Source organism: Carcharodon carcharias, chromosome 31 (genome assembly GCF_017639515.1).
Source record: "Carcharodon carcharias isolate sCarCar2 chromosome 31, sCarCar2.pri, whole genome shotgun sequence".
Taxonomy (NCBI): Eukaryota; Metazoa; Chordata; class Chondrichthyes; order Lamniformes; family Lamnidae; genus Carcharodon; species Carcharodon carcharias.
In genome coordinates, this window is record NC_054497.1 from 28,643,402 (window position 1) to 28,661,733 (window position 18,332).

The 18,332-nt window shown below is 47.6% G+C and overlaps 1 protein-coding gene across 1 annotated transcript in view; it reads right to left on the reverse strand.

Moving 5' to 3' along the window:
* LOC121271476 (GATOR complex protein WDR24-like) overlaps window positions 1-17,105 on the reverse strand; it is a 38,259-nt gene extending 21,154 nt beyond the window's left edge. Inside the window, exons 1-4 of the mRNA XM_041177455.1 lie at window positions 16,907-17,105; window positions 7,123-7,754; window positions 4,149-4,326; window positions 1,982-2,761 (exon numbers count right to left, since the gene is read on the reverse strand). Of these exons, the coding sequence (XP_041033389.1) occupies window positions 1,982-2,761; window positions 4,149-4,326; window positions 7,123-7,594 (1,430 nt within the window). The 5' untranslated portion in view covers window positions 7,595-7,754; window positions 16,907-17,105. The remainder of the gene's footprint in view (window positions 1-1,981; window positions 2,762-4,148; window positions 4,327-7,122; window positions 7,755-16,906) is intronic.
* Window positions 17,106-18,332: the final 1,227 nt, after the last annotated feature.

The following is an 18,332-nucleotide window of genomic DNA, read 5'->3' on the forward strand; positions in this document are numbered from 1 at the left end:
GCGATGCTGTTGGATCAAATTTACGATCTTCTATTAATGTTCCTAAACTCAACATCATTCCAATGGTAAGGTTCCAATCTCAAACAAACAAGTGGAGCTGTCATGGGATCTCGTTTGTCACCAATCATCGCTAACACTTTTACGGAAGAGTTTGAACAAACAGTACTTCAATCAGCTAGTCTTAAACCTTAACTCTGACTTCGACATGTCATATGGCAACATGATAGCGGAGAACTCCATAGTTTCCTACAGCACTTGAATGAGCAACAGTTGAATATTGATTTTACAATGAAGACGGAACAACAACTTTGCATATCGTTTCTCAATGTCCTCATCACCAAGTCTCACAGCAGCACACCATCACATCAAGTGTACTATGAGTCCTCATGTTGACAGATACCTGCACTACTGATCATCCCTCAGTGGATATAGAAGTCCCACACATGTCATCCAAGAAGCTTCACTCCAACCTTCATACTCAAAGACAAGAAAATATCTTACAATAAAACAGGAATTTACAGCATACTGTGCGATTGTGAACTTGTGCATGCTGGGGAAACAGGCTGCAGCTTATACACTAGACTCAACGAACATCAAACCCACTTCAAACACAGTGAATGGGACAAGTCAAAAACCCTCAACTTAATAACCAGCACATCCAATGGTCCAACTCTAGACTTATCCCATCTGTCACACACAGGGATACAAGACACATCATGGAGATTTACCAACGCCCGCACTGTCCTCTAAGACAGTGGCCTTCACATCAGTGACATTTGGCCAGTCTTTCTCAATGAACACGTTACCATCCATTCTGCTCAGTCAACCAGTCAGCAGCAAGGATGCTAACATGTGCTGATCTATTACAAACACAATAGCCTGGCCAATCAGCAGTAAATTTCGCCATCATCCACTTTCACTTGTTCCAGTTGTTCCTCCAGAGCACGCTGCCAGAAACAGCAAGTCCAATCAGTTTTTCGAAGGAGCTCTTTTACAGTAACAACTGCTCTTGTCAGAGCAAATTTTAAAAACCATAACCATATAATTGTCTTACTGGGCGTTACTGTTTTCGCCAAGAAAACCTTCAAACAATCTTTTCTCTCAGCTCTTCTTCAAAACAGCACGGTGAGATCTTTTATACTCATCTGAAAGGGCAGAGAGGGCCTCAGTTTAACATCTCAACTGAAAGACAGCACCTCCAACAGTGCAGCGCTATCTCAGTAATGCACTGGGGTGTAAGCCCTGATTTGTACAAAGTCTCTGGTGTGGGATCTGAACCCACAGCTCCAACTCAGAGACAAGAGCCCAGCCAGTTGAACCACAGCTGACAGTGAGTCATGCTCATATTCATGTTGTATGTATGTGTTGCATGTTACATGTAGAATAATTTATTCTATGTCTCCCATCTTTTGTCTAAACTTGTGCTTATTTAAAACTCTGTTGCCCATATATTAACTTGCACTAAGTCCCTTTCACCCTGAGCTCGCTAACCTACATCAGCTCACAGCCCAGCAATGCTTCAAGTTTAAAATTCTCATCCTTGTTTTATGTTCGTTAATCCAGCTGTGGCCTCTCCCCTATCACTGTCACATCCTCCAGCCCTACAAGCCTTCACGATATCTGCGCTCCTCCAATTTTGGCCTCTTGATCATCCCCGATTTTAATCGCCCCACCATTGGTGTCCGTGCCTTCAGCTGCCTGGGCCCTAAGCTCTGGAATTTTCTCCCTAACCCTCTCCACCTTTAAGATACTCCTTGCAAACCTACCTCTTTGGCCAAGCCTTTGGTCACTTGATATTTCCTGATGTGTTTTGATGTCAGAGGGCCTTGGGACATTTTACAACATTTAAAGTGCTATATAAATGCAAGTTGTGTGCTTGTGATATAGTGTGGCCGTTTTGATGTGTTGTATGAACACTGAGTGTCGTGCACTATAACCCATGTCCGAGGGTTGCGCCGAAGTTGCCCTCGGGACACTGTACCTGCTGAGGGGGTGACCGGCCTTGCCAGCACCTGGCACCATGGTGCCAGTGGCCCCAGTTGCACATGCCCCCGCGTAAATGATCTTCAGCATCATCCAGATCTGTGCCACCTGGTAGCGCTTCAGTTTCCGGGCCACAGCGGCGTTGCGGTCACACAGCTCAGGCAGCGGGCTGCCGCTCAGGCAATACCTCCGGGCTGTCTCGGCGAACCACTCCATGGAGGCAGCGCCCGGCTGGGTCTCAAAGAGGTTGAGGGCGCTCGACACGTTGGTGAACTGCTCTGCGGCGTCCTGCCGGCGAATGAAGAAGAAGGGGTAGCGGCGGTCGGCGCCGAAGGACTTGCGGTGGGACTCGGCCGAGCACAAGCCCTCCTTGACGGCAAACGCCACGTCACCAAACAGGCCGAAGCACAGGCCTTCAGGCACGGCCTGGCTGGCAGGCCGCTGGGCATCCTTGAAGAAATGGTGGTAGAGGGTGCTGTCCTTTGACCCAGAGAGGAGGAAGTGGGGCTCGTGGGCATTGCGCCAGGCGATGCCAGTGGTGACATCCTTGTGCTCCTCAAACATCGCAAAGGGGACGTAGGGCCTGCGAACATCCCAGACATAAATGTTGTGGTCAACCATCATGGAGCAGGTGGCAATGTGGTACTTCCTGTCCGGGCGCCAAAGCACGTGTGCCACGGAGGCGATGGTCTGAACGCAGTACATCTCCCTGGCCTTGTAACCAGTCAGGTCCCAAACTTTAACCATTTTGTCCCGGCCTCCAGTCACCAAACAGCCCCTACATGAGAAATGTAAAGAAGTGAAGACTGTCCCAACAAGCACAGGTCTGAAGACTGTATTTGTACACAATGCTCTGACTCTAAGGTACCGTCGCTAACATAGAGAGTTCCCCACACCCTACCAGCCTCCTGCAGTTTTACTTGATGAATACAGAGTAAAATTTCAAAATTTGCAAATGATATTGGGGATGTGGCAAACAGTGAGGATGATACAAGTCAACTGTAACAGCACATGGATAGGCTAGTAGAATAGGCAGACAAGTGGCAAATGGAATATAATACAGAGAAGTGTGAGTTGATGCATTTTGGCAAAGGGACAGGGAGAGGCAATATGGACTCAATGGCACAATTCTAAAGAGTTTGTAAAGACAGAGAGACCTGCGGGTTCCAGTGCCTCGTCCTTTGAAGGTGGCAAGACATATTGAGAGAGTAATTAGCAGACAATATGGGATATTGAGCTTCATAAAGAGAGGCATTGAGTACAACAGCAAGGAAGTTATAGTGAAGCTTTATAAAGCGCTGGTTAGGCCCCAACTAGAATATTGCATCCAGTTCTGGTCACCGCACTTTAGGGAGGATGTGAGGGTTCTTGTGAGGATGCAGAGGAGATTTACCAGAATGGGTCCAGGAATGGGGGGGATTTTAGCTACAAGTTAGGTTGGAGAAGGTGGGATTGCTCTCCTTGGAGAAAGGAGATTGAGGGGAGATTTGATAGAGGTGACAGATTTAGATAAGGTAGACAAAGAAAAACTGCTCCCTGTGGCTGATGGTATTTGGGTTGGGAGACACAGATTTAAGATTTTGGGCAAGAGATGCAGGGGGGAATGAGAGGATGAATTCTTTAACACAGCAAGCGGTGCCCATGATGGTGGTGGAGGTGGAGACAATCAATGATTTCGAAAGGAAATTGATGGGCACTTAACGGAAGTAAACTTGCAGGACTCCAGGGACTGATTGGGGCAGTGGAACTGACTGGATTACTCAGTGGGGAGACAGCATGGACTCGATGGGCCAAATGGCCTCCTTCTGTGCCAAAAATGACTCTATGATTCTAACCTAAGGAACTATATCACCATCAAAATCCTGGAACTTCCTCCCTAACAGCACTGTGGGTGTACCTACACCACATGGACTGCAGCGGTTCAAGAAGGCAGCTCACCACCACCTTCTCAAAGGGGCAATTAGGAATGGGCAATAAATGCTCACATCCCAAGAAAGAACAAAAACCTTTGCTGATGACGGAATCACACTGTGTAATGTGGTACCAACCCACACGGAACGATGTAGTGCACTGGTACACGTGCAAGCGCAGCCATGTATTTACACGTGTATCTATACATGTCTATGTGCAAACACATGTGTGCCTTGTTACGTACTCTGTCCTACCTGTCATCTGGGTGCCAGTCGCAAGAGAAAACAGGCCCATTGTGTGCTGTAAACATCCGCTCACATCGGTCCGGCCTCCGCATATCCCACAGCTGCACGTTGCCATTCTCGAAGGTGGCAGCAAAGGTGAAAAAGTCTCGGGCACTGAAGTGCACATTGCGCACGCTCTCCGACTGACCTGCAGGGGGCAGCACACCACAGTAAAGTCATGGGGTGTTCGGATTAACAGAGGGGACCAGAGTTATACCATCTGCGCAACCAGGTTACAACTGGCCGAAGACAGCTTAAGGGTGAAGTACTTTTTAAGTATAGTCACTGTTATAACGTCAGAAACATGTCAGCCAATTTGCACACGGCAAGCTCCCAAAAACAACAATTTGACAATAACTAGATCATCCGGTTTTAGTAACAGATAAACACTGGCCAGGACACCTTGGGAAACACCCTTGGCATGAGGTCTTTTACATTGAGCTCAGAGGGCAGACAGAGTCTTGGTCCAAAAGGCAGCCCTCCAACACTGCAGCACTCTGCCAGTACTCCACTGGGGGATTGCCAGTCTGGATATGCACTCAAGAGTCAACAGTGCAAATTAAGAGTCCTCCAGGTATATTTACCCCCTTGCTCTTCCTCGTGGCTGGTTTTAAGGAATGTCTCAGAAGAGAGCGATGGTGAGATATGGGGAGGGAATCCCAGAGCTTAAAGCTTAGAAAGCTGAAGCACAGCCACCAATGGTGGGATGGCAGAAGTGGGCGATGTACAAGAGGCCAAAAATGGTGGAACACAGTGTTATCTGGGGGCTGGCAGGCTGGAGAAGATTAGCGATATAAAGGGAGAAGAGAGGCCTTGCAGAGATTTGAACACAAGGATGAAAATTTTAAAATCAAGGCATCACCAGACTGGGAGCCAGTGTAGGTCAGTCAGCACAGCGGGTGATGGGTGAATGGGGCTTGGTGCAACAGCAGCAGAGTTTTGGGTGACCTCAAGCGAGGCTGGCCAGGGGAGGACTGGATAGTCAAGTCTATAGGTAACAATGGCATGATGAGGGTTCCAGCAGCAGATGAGCTGAGGCAGTGACAAAGGAGGAAGTAGGAGGTCATTGTCATACAGGGTTAGATGCTTATCTTGGGAGAGTCAGAGAGGACATGGAGGTCTGGTTCAGCCTGAGACAGGAATCGGTGCAAGGAAGTTTTGAGGAGATGGTGGTATAGTGGTAATGTACTTCAGAAGCCCAGGGTAATGCTCTGAGGCAATGGGTTCAAACCCCAGCACGGCAGCTGGTGGGATTTAAATCTGGAATATAAAGCTAATCTCAGTAATGGCAGCTATCGTTGATTTTAATAAAAACCCATCTGATTCATTAATGTTCTTTAGTGAAGGAAATCTGCCATCCTTACCCGGTCTGGCCTACATGTGACTTGTGAGAATGTTAGTTTGTTAAAATATTTTTAGGGAATATTGTGTTATTCTATAAAGAAGACTGGGTGTGTGTTAAGTTTGAGGTTCAAGTAAATTGGTTAGATCTAACATCTGCACTTTTAGATAAGTTGAGAGTTTGTTGAATATGAAAGGGGATTCAGAGGTAACAAGAAACATGCTTGCATATTGCAAGAGTTCTATAGGTAAATAGTAGTGGGGTATTGACCTGAAAGCAAAGACAAGATAGAGACACAAAAGATTTTATATTTGCAAGAATTTGAGTTTCAAAGAGGTGTGAGAACAATGGAACCAGAGATGAAAGGGAATAAAGGGTATTTTAGAGTTACTGTGGATCATTGGAGTAGCTGTTAAGCTGGAGCTATAGAGATAGCTGGAGCTGAGCTGGGAGCTGTTAACTCTGGGCTGGGAGGAGGTCCAGCTTGAATCAGCCATCCAGTCAAGCCAGAAAAGTCTTGGGCTGCACCAAGCAGTTTTATTCTAAAGTGGATTCCACCACAGAGTGGAAGACAGTAGGGGTTATGTGGTATGCCTTTATTGAAGCTACAGCAGTTTGCCTTGTGTAATATTACTGGATTTCATATTGATCATTTATAAGGGAGTGCTGCCCGGAGGTGTTTACTTGTGGGTCTGACCAAGTAGAGCGTATTTTTGGGGAATGTTTTGTAAGACAAAACTTAATTGTGTAACTGTAATCTTGTTAGCTTAAGTTTTCTTTTATTCCTCTTATTAAAACTTACTTTAAATGTTTAAAATCCCAAAAAGTTTTACTGGACCTCTTACCTCTTCTCATTTTCAGAATTCAAAAAAACAGGTAACACAAGCATAAGCGTAAAAAACAGATATGCATAAGTTAAGTTTTCCTCTGGGATTTGGTTTGCACATCAGTTAACACTGGCTGTGGTCATAACAGACTCCAGACCCACAGCAATGTGGTTCACCCCTAACTGCCCTCTGAAATAGCCTAACAAGCCACTCAGTTCAAGGGTCAATCAAGGATGGGCAACAATCGCTGGCTTTGCAAGTGACACCCACATCCCATGAAAGAATAAAGAAAAAAAATGTCTGCGATTTACTTGGTTGAAACATATAAGATCCTGAGAAGTCTTGACAGGGTAAATATGGAAAGGTTGTTTCCTCTTGGGGGAGAATCTAGAACTTGGGGTTACTGCTTCAAAATAAGGGGTCACCCATTTAAGACAAAAATGAGGAGAATTTTTTTCAGTCAGAGACATGAATCTTTGTCAAATGGCAGTAGAAAGAGAGTCTTTGAATATTTTTAAGGCAGAGGTAGATAGATTCTTCATAAGCAAGGGGGTGAAAGGTTATGGGGGTAGGCGGGAGAGTGGAGTTGAGGTCACAATCAGATCAGCCATGATCTTATTGAATGATGGAGCCGGCTCGAGGGGCTGAGTGGCCTTCTCCTGCTCCCAATTCATATGTTTGTGGTGGGCAGCCAAGGACTATTGAGTTGTGAATCTGACATTTCCATAAACCTGGACCCTCAGTAATTCCTCAGTGAAGCTGTTCAGGACCCTACCTGAAAAGGTGCAAATGGACTCCTTCCTCCTCAGGTCGAAACACTTCATGGACCCGTCTTGCGACCCACTCAGTAAAATGTACAGTTCCACTGGGTGGAAGCAAACCTTGTTAACCGTGCGTTTGTGCTCCATGTACAACTGGTCCTGCTTGTTACGGGACTGTTTGCCCAGGTTCCAAGTCACCACCGCGCCGTTGGTAGCTGCTGTCGCCAGCAGGTTCTCCTCCATCTGGTGCCAGGCCACGTCAGCGCAGCTAAAATTGAGCGAAGGCTTGCGGCCTACGCGGAGGTTAGCCTTCTCGGTGAACTGTTCATCCTCGATGGCGTAGATTTTGAAGATGTTCCGCCCGGCGACCGCCACTTGTGTGCCATCGCGGCAAACGCTGATGGCATTGGCAGGAGCATCCAGGTTGCAGAACATGGTCTTGCCGCCTACAGCGCCGCTGCCCAAAGCCGTGGACATTCTCGCCATGACAGGCAACCCCTGAGCCGCTCAGAAACCTGGGGATCCGCTGTGTCCACGGCCAACTGATCTTCACCGCCCCTCCCCCAACCCCCCGTCCCCACTCGGGGCCTGACGAGCAAAGCTGACAGCTGTCAATCATTGATGGACATTGCCATGGTTACTGGGCCTGCAGAAGGAATTAAAAGAATTGTCTGAATCAGTGGCAAAGAAACAGGAAGAGACATTCGCCCCCGCTACACAAACCCCTCCCCCACCCACCCCACCAGCCACATACCCACCCAGGCTGCACATCGTGAAGTTTATATGTGCATTCTTTATAAACATTTATGTTATTTCTAAAAGCAGTGCAAAAGGAAGCCTTCACCTGCATAAGGACATTAGAAATAGGAGCCGGAGTAGACCTTACAGACCTTTGATTCTGCTCTGCCATTCATGGCAAGCATGGCTGATCTTGGGCTTCAACTCCACTTCCCCACTCGCTCTCGCTATTCTTTGATTCCCTGAGATTCCAAAAATCTGTCTATCCCAGCCTTACATATATTCAACGATGGAGCATCCACAACCCTCTGGGGTAGAGAATCCCAAAGCTTCACAACTCTTTGAGCGAAGAAATTTCTCCTCAGCTCAGTCCTAAATGATCAGCCCCTTATCCTGAGAATGTGCCCCTAGTTCTAGAATCCCCAGCCAGGGGGAAACAACATATCATTCTCCGACCCTATCAAGTCCCTTCAGAATCTTGATTGTTTCACTGAGATCACCTCTCATCCTTCTAAACGCCTGAGAACATAAGCTCAATCTACTCAGCCTCTCATCACAGAGCAACCCCCTCATCCCAGGGACTAATCTAGTGAGCCTTCACTGTATCACCGCCAATGTAAATATATCCTTCCTTAAATATGGAGACCAACATTGCACACAGTATTCCAGGAATGGTCTCAACAAAGCTCTGTACAATTATAGCAAGACCTCTTTATTCTTGTACTCCAGTCCTCTTGCAAGAATGGCCAACATGCCATTTGCTTTCCTAATTGCTTGCTGTACCTTTATGCTAATTTTCTGTGTTCCTATATGAGTCGCCCTGAACATCCACACTTACAAGTTTCACACCTTTTAAGAAGTATTCTGTTCTTCTATTCTTGTGACCAAAGTGAATAACCTCACGTTTCTCCACATTATACTCCATCTGCCCCCTTATTGCCCACTCACTTATGTTATGATCCCAGTTGATGTCACTACCGGACAAGTCAGATCCCAGAGTGGAACCCGGCTTGATAGATCCTAACTTTTATTTTTTGTTTAGAAACGTGGAGAGTGGCTACTGAGCAGAGTCACAAGAGTCATCTGGTGAACTTTTAACAAAAGAATAAAATATTTATTAAACAAGAAAAGATCAACTATATTACAATACTCTTTCGCCTACAACTATACCTTTATAGATGTATACAGATTCGTAAGGATAACACAAGTGACAAAAGCTATCTTATAAACTCATGTTCACAGTAAGTACACAGTCCAGGTAAACCAAAAGGCAACCTGTGGTCAAATGCACCAGACTATGAAACCAAGTGACAGATGCTATGGATCTTTCATCAACTCTACCCAGATGACGTGAGTCAACAGGTCTCACTGAACGCCCCAAATGCCCCTTCACACCTGGACACCCCCTCAAAAGCCCCTTCACACCTCAACACCCCCTCAAAAGCCCCTTCACGCCTGGACACCCCCTCAAAAGCCCCTTCACACCTCAACACCCCCTCAAATGCCCCTTCACACCTGGACACCCCCTCAAATGCCCCTTCACACCTGGACACCCCCTCAAATGCCCCTTCACACCTCAACACCCCCTCAAATGTCCCTTCACACCTCAACACCCCCTCAAATGCCCCTTCACACCTCAACACCCCCTCAAATGTCCCTTCACACCTCAACACCCCCTCAAATGCCCCTTCACACCTCAACACCCCCTCAAATGCCCCTTCACACCTCAACACCCCCTCAAATGCCCCTTCACACCTGGACACCCCCTCAAATGCCCCTTCACACCTCAACACCCCCTCAAATGCCCCTTCACACCTGGACACCCCCTCAAATGCCCCTTCACACCTCAACACCCCCTCAAATGTCCCTTCACACCTCAACACCCCCTCAAATGCCCCTTCACACCTCAACACCCCCTCAAATGTCCCTTCACACCTGAACACAATCCCTCCATCCCCGGCCCCCCACCACCCAGGAACCAAAACTGCCCTTCCCACCCTCCTCCTCCGTTCCCTCTGCCTTCTAATACCCATTCCAATGCTGCTAACTGCCAACAACCCCTCTAGGCCTCCAACCCCACCACCACTTCTTCAGTTCTCTCCTAACCTACTTTTAACGCCTCCCCACCTGCCCCTCTGCAACAGTCCCTCCTGCTGCCTGCAGCTCAAGGATCCGATCCCAGGGAGCAGTGCCTGGAAGAGGGTCTGATCCCAGAGTGACGTCCCTGGAGAAAGGTCTGGAAGTTGAGCGAGGTTGCTGTGTGGAGACCTCCCACCTTCCAGAAGCTGCTTTGCGTAGGAGCCACGTGGATGAAGCTCCACCCACCCTGTGCTGCACGTGGTGCTCCAGGGCCCAGTAGCTGGAGGCTTCCATCTCTCCTCGGATACCCATGAGCTGTCCAAGGCCTTCCTAAGGTAAGTCCCGGCCTTTGCACATCGCGTTGGTCCTGGCGTGTTTTCCTATTGGTGTCGCGGAGAATCGGGCATGGGCGGTGGGGGGAGAGTGCCATTCTGGTCGGGGGGCCTTCATCTTCATCCCATTAGCGGGATAGAAATCGGTTTCACGCCAGCCGTTAGCGGGAATCGCCACGCGCCACGACGGGCAGTATGGGAAGATCCCGCCATCGTTTCACACCGGCGGGAAACTGAATTTTGGTCCTCCCGCCGAATTCTGCTCCCCCGGCCTGCCATTGATTCCACTGGGAAGGGGGCGAGGGAGAATTCCGGCCTGAGGCTGAAGGCTATTACAGATTCATAGGCCTGGAGGTTCCGCTTGGCTGCAGCGGCCTAACCGACTAATCCTTCCGAAACTGGTGAAACCGACGCAAAAGGTTGCAGAAATTTAAGCGCAAATTACAATTCGAGTGCAATTCGAGTTTCCCCGATTTTCAGCACGAGTTTAAAAAGCATTCCGCTGGAGACCAGGTCCGTCACAACACTGGCCTCACCCCCAGGACGAATCAGTCACTACTCTTTCCAGTGTTTATCCAATTCCCTTTGAGAGCCAAGATTGAGCCACACTCTCAGGCAGTGCATTCCAGATCCTAACCACTCACTACATCAAAAAAACATTCTCCTCATCTTGCCTTTGGTTCTTTTGCCAAGTCTGTGACCTCTTGTAGTCAATCCTTCCAGCAATGGGAACAGTTTCTCCCTATCTACTCTGTCCAGATCCCTCAGGATTTTGAACACCTCTATCAAATTTCCTCTCAAGCTTCTCTTCAAGGAAAACAGCCCCAGTTTCTCCAAAACTCTACAATCACGATCCCAATTGCGTTTGCTTGCAGACCTCCGAAGAAGGTCTAAAAATTAAGCCAGTTTCTTTTGGGCGTAAGGAAGCTACTAAGCATGTTTTAAACTCAGTTTTATCTTTTAATTTACTCCAATATCACTGCAAAAAGGATCTGTACATTTCTTTAATGTCATTTAAAGTCGGGCTATTTACAGCTAATGGGATTGACGCTGATTAAAAATGTTTATCTTTGGTGATAAACCTATTTTCAGTTGTATTAATCATATCGCACCAAGTTATCTATCGCTCTTAAATACGCCAAGGAACATTTTTAAAGCAACGTTTTTTTTTAACATTAAGTTGTAAATGTTACCCACTTGCACTGGTCCATGACAGACTTTCCATTGCTGATATGCAAAAGGGTTTAAGAGGAACCTTGAAAAAGATGAGCTTAATTTTGGGTGCGATTTGCACCTGTTTGGCCATCTGCATCAAAAGTGGAATCTTTATACCACAGAAGCTTACAGTACAGGAGGAGGCCCTTCAGCCCATTGTGCCTGTGCCAGCTGTCTGAACGAGCTATCCAATTAGTCCCACTCTTTCTCCATAGCCTGACAACTTTTCCTTGTCAAGTTTCATCCGACTCCTTTTGAAAGTTACTATTGAATCTGCTTATGGCCCTTTCAGGCACAGCATTCCTGATCCAACTGCGAAAAAATAATTCACCTTGACTCCTCCCAGGCTTTCTTGTGAATTATTTTAAACCTGCGTCCTCTGGTTACTGACCCTCCTGCCACTGGAAATAGTTCCTCCTGATGTATCCTTATCAAAACCCCTCTATTAAATCTTCCCTTAACCTTCTCTGCTCTAAGGAGAACAATCTCAGCTTCTCTCCACATAACTAAAGTCCCTTATCCCTGGTCCCATTCCAGTAAATCTCTTCAACAAACATTCCAAGGTCTGGAAATCCTTTCTAAAATGCGCTGCCCAGCACCGGACTGAATGTTCCAGCAGAGGGTTTGTACATACAACTATTGGCAGGAACCTTCACCTCCACTGCTCAAAAATGCTTGACCTTAAAACTCCGCTGAAGGAACAAAATCCAGCGTGGCAGAGGCAGTGATATGTGTATCGTTTGCAATCTTCCTGCACGCGCGCGAGGGAGTGCAGGAATCTCCCCGAGGCACGGAGCTGCCTCAGGGAGTTTAATTTCATTTTTTAAAAGAAAAAAAACATTCAGACATGTCCCCTCATGTGACAGTGTCACATGAGCTGGGACATGTCAATAAATTTTAATTAAAATTTATTTGAGTTATAAACCCTTCATGAAGCCTCATTTCCCCCCTCCGTGGATGAGGTTTCATGATAGATGTGAAGGTTGCCTGGGGTCTCCGCCTGCACCCCCACCCCCCCCACCTGCCAACCTTAAGGTCGGACGGGCAGCTCTGTTGATTGTTTAGTTAGTTTTTAAACGGCCTTAACAGGCCTTTGACAGTTTGGCAGGCGTGCAGCCGACTCCAGTGCGCGCCCGCTGAACTGAAGATCAGAATGATGCGTGGTGATGTCAGGACCCACGCCTGTCATTTTACCTGTCGGTGCCGCAAGCCGATCCAAAGATTCTGGCCCATAATCTAAACTGGCACTCCTATTGCAGTACTGAGGGAGTGCTGCATTGTCAGAGGTGCCACCTGTCAGATGAGACGTTAGTTCTGTCTGCTTGTTCCAGTTGCTGAAAAACGCCCCATGGCACAATCTAAAAAGCAGAAGGAGAGTTATCCCCAGGATCCTGACCTACATTATTAACCTCAACCAGCTCCACCAAAATTGATTAACTAGCCATTCATTGCATTGCTGTCGGTGGGATCTTACTGTGTACAAGCTGGCTGCTACGTTGGCCTAGATTGACTACACTTCCAAAGTAATTCACTGAGCTGGGGATGTGAAAGGGTGCTACATAAATGCAAAGAGGTGAGATGGGGAGACTTTCTTTACTTCACAAGTCCTGTTCTGGAATGTGCTGCCTGAAAGGGCGGTGGAAGCAGATTCAATAGTGACTTTATTGGATAAATATTTGAAAAGGAAAATTTGCAAGATTACTGGGGAAGAGCAGGGGGGTGGGGGGGAGTGGGACTAGTTTTTCAAAGATGTGGCACAGGCAGGATGGGCTGAATGGCCTATTTCTGTGCTGTCGTAGTCCATGATTTTATCTATTATTTACTTTGTAACAGTGTCAAACAGTGAGGAATAACTGTGGTAAAACAGGTTTAGGCCCCTTTACAGCAGGCTCAGCATCAAATTTATGACAGATTTGTGGATGAGCCAGGCCTATCAGGCAATGAGTCAGTCTCACAGCTGCTCCTATCTAAATAACTGAGTTCTACTCCTCCTAATTATAGAAATATGAAATGAAACACTGAAGTAACAAGGACATTGACTAAAATAGAGCGTGTTTTCATTAACACCCAGAGCAGCTGCTGCTCAAAGCCACAGCTCCCAACACTATCCCTTCTACTTAAAGCTTCTGAGAATCTTCCAGAACCTCCATTCCTCACAGATCAGACAGCCAGTCTTATTAAACCTTATGTTTATTCCTTGCTGGAGTTGGCCCGGGTGAACTTTGTGAGCCTAGCGTTTCTGTTAAGTCCTGTCTTTGGGTGGGTAAACCCTAAATCAAAACAGCAGCAACTTCCGTTTATACGGTATGACCAGGATAATAACTGACCCTGAGCCACAGGTGGCAAAACTGGGACAGGCGAAACTGAAAGCCTGCTTGAAAGGAGCATCTTAAAGGAGGAAAGAGAGGTGGAGAGGTTTGGGGGGGGGGAATTTCCAAAGCGTAGGTCCTGGATAGCTGAAGGCACAGCCGCCGATAGTGGAGCCATAAAGATTAGGGATAGTTAAGAGGCCACAGTTAGGAGGAGCATAAAGACCTCAGAGACTTGTAGGGCTGGAGGAGGTTACAGAGCTAGGGGAGGGACAAGACTGCAGAGTGTTAGAAACAAGTACAGGAACCCCAAAAATGGTTAGTATTGGCAACTTGTATTTAAATTGAAGGGAGCCTGAATTTGAACTTCATATCTGGTTCATATCTGACCCATCCCCCATGCTGCAGGATGCAGATTTAAGTGAGGTGTGAAGACAACAAGCTGGGTAGAGACGTGAGTAAATGTGTTAGTTGTGTGGTGAGGATTGGAGCTACACAGTGCAGAAAAATCCCCAGTTCCTCAATCCAGGCCGAGTTAACTGAGGTCACCCAGGGAGGTCTACAATTAGCTTCTGGGCCGATGAAGACCAGCCAGGGTTTCAGCCTCAGCCCTAGAACTCGCTGAGATCTCTGACCTGATTTACCATACCCCAGCACGGGCTGGTGCTTCGGAGGGGAAAGAGAGGGAAAATAATGATTCAATTACTAAATCCTTCCTTGCCTCCCTCCATCCTTGAAACTGAAATCACAGTAGTTTCAGCCCCAGCCACGCGTTGGCTCAAGAAATGAAAGGAGAAGTTCAACACGAGGGAATTAAATTTCTGTGACTTTCACAGCAGATATGGCGAGATATGCAAACCATAAGCTAGCAATCAGAAAGAGTGGTGTGTTCCTGAGTTAGTGTAATAGTAATCCATGACCCCAATAAACCCACTTGGCAAACCCAAAGACAATCACAACAAGACTTATTTTGCCAGAGCTGTCAGAAATGGTTAGATCACCAGAGAAAGATTTAAGAACATCATATAAGAAATTAGGAGGAGGAATATGTCATTCAGCCCCTTAAACCTTCAGTCCTTTCAGCCATTTCCACCATTCAATACAAACATGGTTAATCTTCAACCTCAACCCCACTTGCCCACACTATCCCCACATTCCTTAATTCTCTCATTATCCAAATATCTATTGATTTCTATCTTGAATATACTCAACAAATCGGCATCCACAACCCTCTGGGGTAGAGAATTTCCAAAGATTCACAACTCTTTGAGTGAAGAAATTTCTCCTCACCCCAGTTCACTCGTTAAATGTGGCAAGCTGCATTTGTACCGTGGGGTACCATGGGACTTCTATGTGAGATGAAGAGATTCTTTCTCTCTCCTTATGGTTGCCCTCACTCGCTTTCTTTCTCTCTCTGCCCACCCCATCCTTTTCTCTTCTTGTCTTCCCTTTCTCCAACTCTGCAGCCCCCGTGGACTAATTTCAATAGAGGGCTTTCATTGTCACTATGAATCCTGGGATAGCCCAGGTTCCATACATACCGACCGCTTTTCCTCGCAAGAGCAATATCAGAAGTTGCAACACAGCGCAGGGAATGCAGGGAGTGCCAATCCTGAGCTTTGGAGAGGGGAGGGGGGGTCAGGGTCGTTGGGGGGGTGCAGTGTATGAGATCAGAATTTACCAGGTCAAAGTCAGGCTCAGTGAGGGAGAGTTGCTGGACCTTCCTAACATTCAGAATATGATAGCAAAGCTCTCCATACTTCAAATGCCCCCACCTCCCCTTATAAGCTCAATGACACACTATGGTCCCCCATCTCATGGACTAGTGTAGGATGAATCAGGCAGGGTCAAGGTCAGGAGCATGGATAAAGCCCGTTGATAGGTTTGGTACATGAGGATTGGCTGGTCAGGTGAGCACCACTGGAATTGTACCCATCATGAGGAGGCAGAAGGTTAAACATTCCCTCCCCCTCTCCCCAGCATTTAAACAACAACAACTTATATTTATATAGCACCTTTAAGGTATTGAAACATCCCCAAGGCACTTCACAGGGGCATTATATAACAAAGTATGATACTGAGCCAAATATGGTCAGATAACTAAAAGCTTGGTCAGAGAGGTATGTTTTAAGGAGTGTCTTAAAGGAGGAAAGCGAGGCGGAGAGGTGTAGGGAGGGAATTCCACAGCTGAAGGTGCAGCCACCAATGTCGGAGCGATTATGACTGGGGATGCACAAGTGGCCAGAATTCGAGGAGTGCAGTGATCTTGGAGGGGTGTAGACCCGGAGGAGATTACAGAGATAAGGAGGGTGTGAGGCAACTGAGGGATTTGAAAACAGGGACAAGAATTTTTAAATCAAGATGCTGCTTGACCAGGAGCCAGTGTGGGTCAGCGAGCACAGGGGTGATAGGGGGACGGGTCTTGCTGCGAGTTAAGACATGGGCAGCAGAGCCTGAGGGGTGAATGTTGTGTCCAGTGTAGTACTGAGCTATACTGATCAGCTTCAACCCTTAGTTCGTGCTACTGGCCTCAGGACCTCTGCAAGCTGCAGAGGGCAGGGGCACCCAGCTCCTACTCAGTATCCAGCAGCCCTTGCTGGATGTGTGGGTATGTATGTGTAGGAATCCGGCATTAGGACAGGTTTGTAATGGCCTCTGATTCCCTCCCCCTCCCTCACCTTGATTATCTGATACTGGGGGGGGGCGGTGATGATGATACCTTAGAAACGGACACACCCCCCCTCACCCCACCCCCCACTCCGCAGCCACCAACCCCCACAGTGGGAGTCACTGCCTTCAGAGAGGGAGCAGAGAGAGAGAGAGAGAGAGACGCACAAACTCATGGCGATGTGAATTCAGTAACCCCAGCACTGAGAGCCTCATTAAACAGGGTTCAGCTTCAGACTGGGTCACAGGGCTGCGCCCCCAAGTGAGAATCCAAGCTGGATAAACCCCAGAACCTGAAGCAACACTGGCGCTCGTGGAATAAAAGCAGCCAAAAGTATAGAATCGGAGTCGCTCAATAACTCTGGGATGTAGCTGAAATAACAAAGAGAATCATTATCAAGCACAATGCACTGGCAAAGCCTTCATCTGAAATCTGCTGCTTGCTTGGAAAGTCATACCTGACGCTTCTAAAGATTCGAGTCAGACCATCAATGCTTTTCATTGTGATTGTCCAGCCTGGCATGTTCAATACGAAATTAAAACTCCTTCAGTGGGCTGCAGAATCTCATACTGCCTCACCTCTCCCACGTCCCACTCAGCATCCCCTCCCATCTACAGGCACCCAGTGCTAATCCGTGCTCAGGCTGCATGCTTCTCTATTCCTGCCCACCACAGCTTCTCAGCTGATCATTTTAGTCGACGAGTGAACGGGGCTGGAAAGGGGAAGACAGGCTGAGTAACAGAGGAGGCCTCCTGGCCTGACACAGGGCCATCTATTGGCCAGAGAGAGCAGAGACAACCTGTGTACGCACACTGAAGCAAAGGCAGTCTGTTTCTCTTAGACCGAGTAGATTATCTTTATTTTTAGATTTGTGGCTATTTCTCAGATGAAGGCAGAGCAAACAGCAGCAGAGACAGTCAGAATTCAGAAAAATGCTCTAGGAACAGGAGGCTCGGATACAGTCACAAAAGTCAGCCAGAATGATACAGCCCAGAGGAGGCCATTTGGCCCATTGCTCCTAGGCCAGCTCTGTTTTTTTTTATTCTTTCACAGGATGTGGGTGTCGCTGGCTGGGCCAGCATTTATTGCCCAGCCCTAATTGCCCCTTGAGAAGGTGGTGGTGAGCTGCCTTCTTGAACCGCTGCAGTCCATGTGGTGTAGGTACACCCACAGTGCTGTTAGGGTGGGAGTTCCAGGATTTGAACCCAGTGACAGTGAAGGAACGGCGATACATTTCCAAGTCAGGATGGTGAGTGACTTGGAGGGGAACTTCCAGGTGGTGGTGTTCCCATTTATCTGCTGCCCTTGTCCTTGTAGTGGTCATGGGTTTGGAAGGTGCTGTCGAAGGAGTTTGGTGAGTTCCTGCATCTTGTGGATGGTACACACTGCAGCTACTGTGTGTTGGTGGTGGAGGGGTTGAATGTTTAAGGTGCTGAATGAGGCACCAATCAAGCGGGGCTTCTTTGTTTTAGAGGGTGCCGAGCTTCTTGAGTGTTTGTGGGAGCTGCACTCATCCAGGCAGGTGGGGAGTATTCCATCGCACTCCTGACTTGTAGATGGTGGACAGGCTCTGGGGTGTCTGGGCAGGATTTTATGTCCCACGTGTGGGCCCACGCCCAACCTGATCAGGTGTAAAATAGTACACGGTGACACTGGCCGAGTGTCCCAGTGTCATTGCGCACTCACGCGATATTTCAGTTGGCGGGCACACGCGAGAGTCCGCAGCTCGCCCCCTTGACAATTAAGACGAATATTAAGCCCATTAAAGTTCCAATCAATCGTCATTTTTCTCTGCCTATCCAACCTTACGGTTGGCGGGTGGACAAATCGGCCAGGCGGCCTTTGGGTTTTTTAGGAAACCTATCCCACGGGCAGGATGTGAT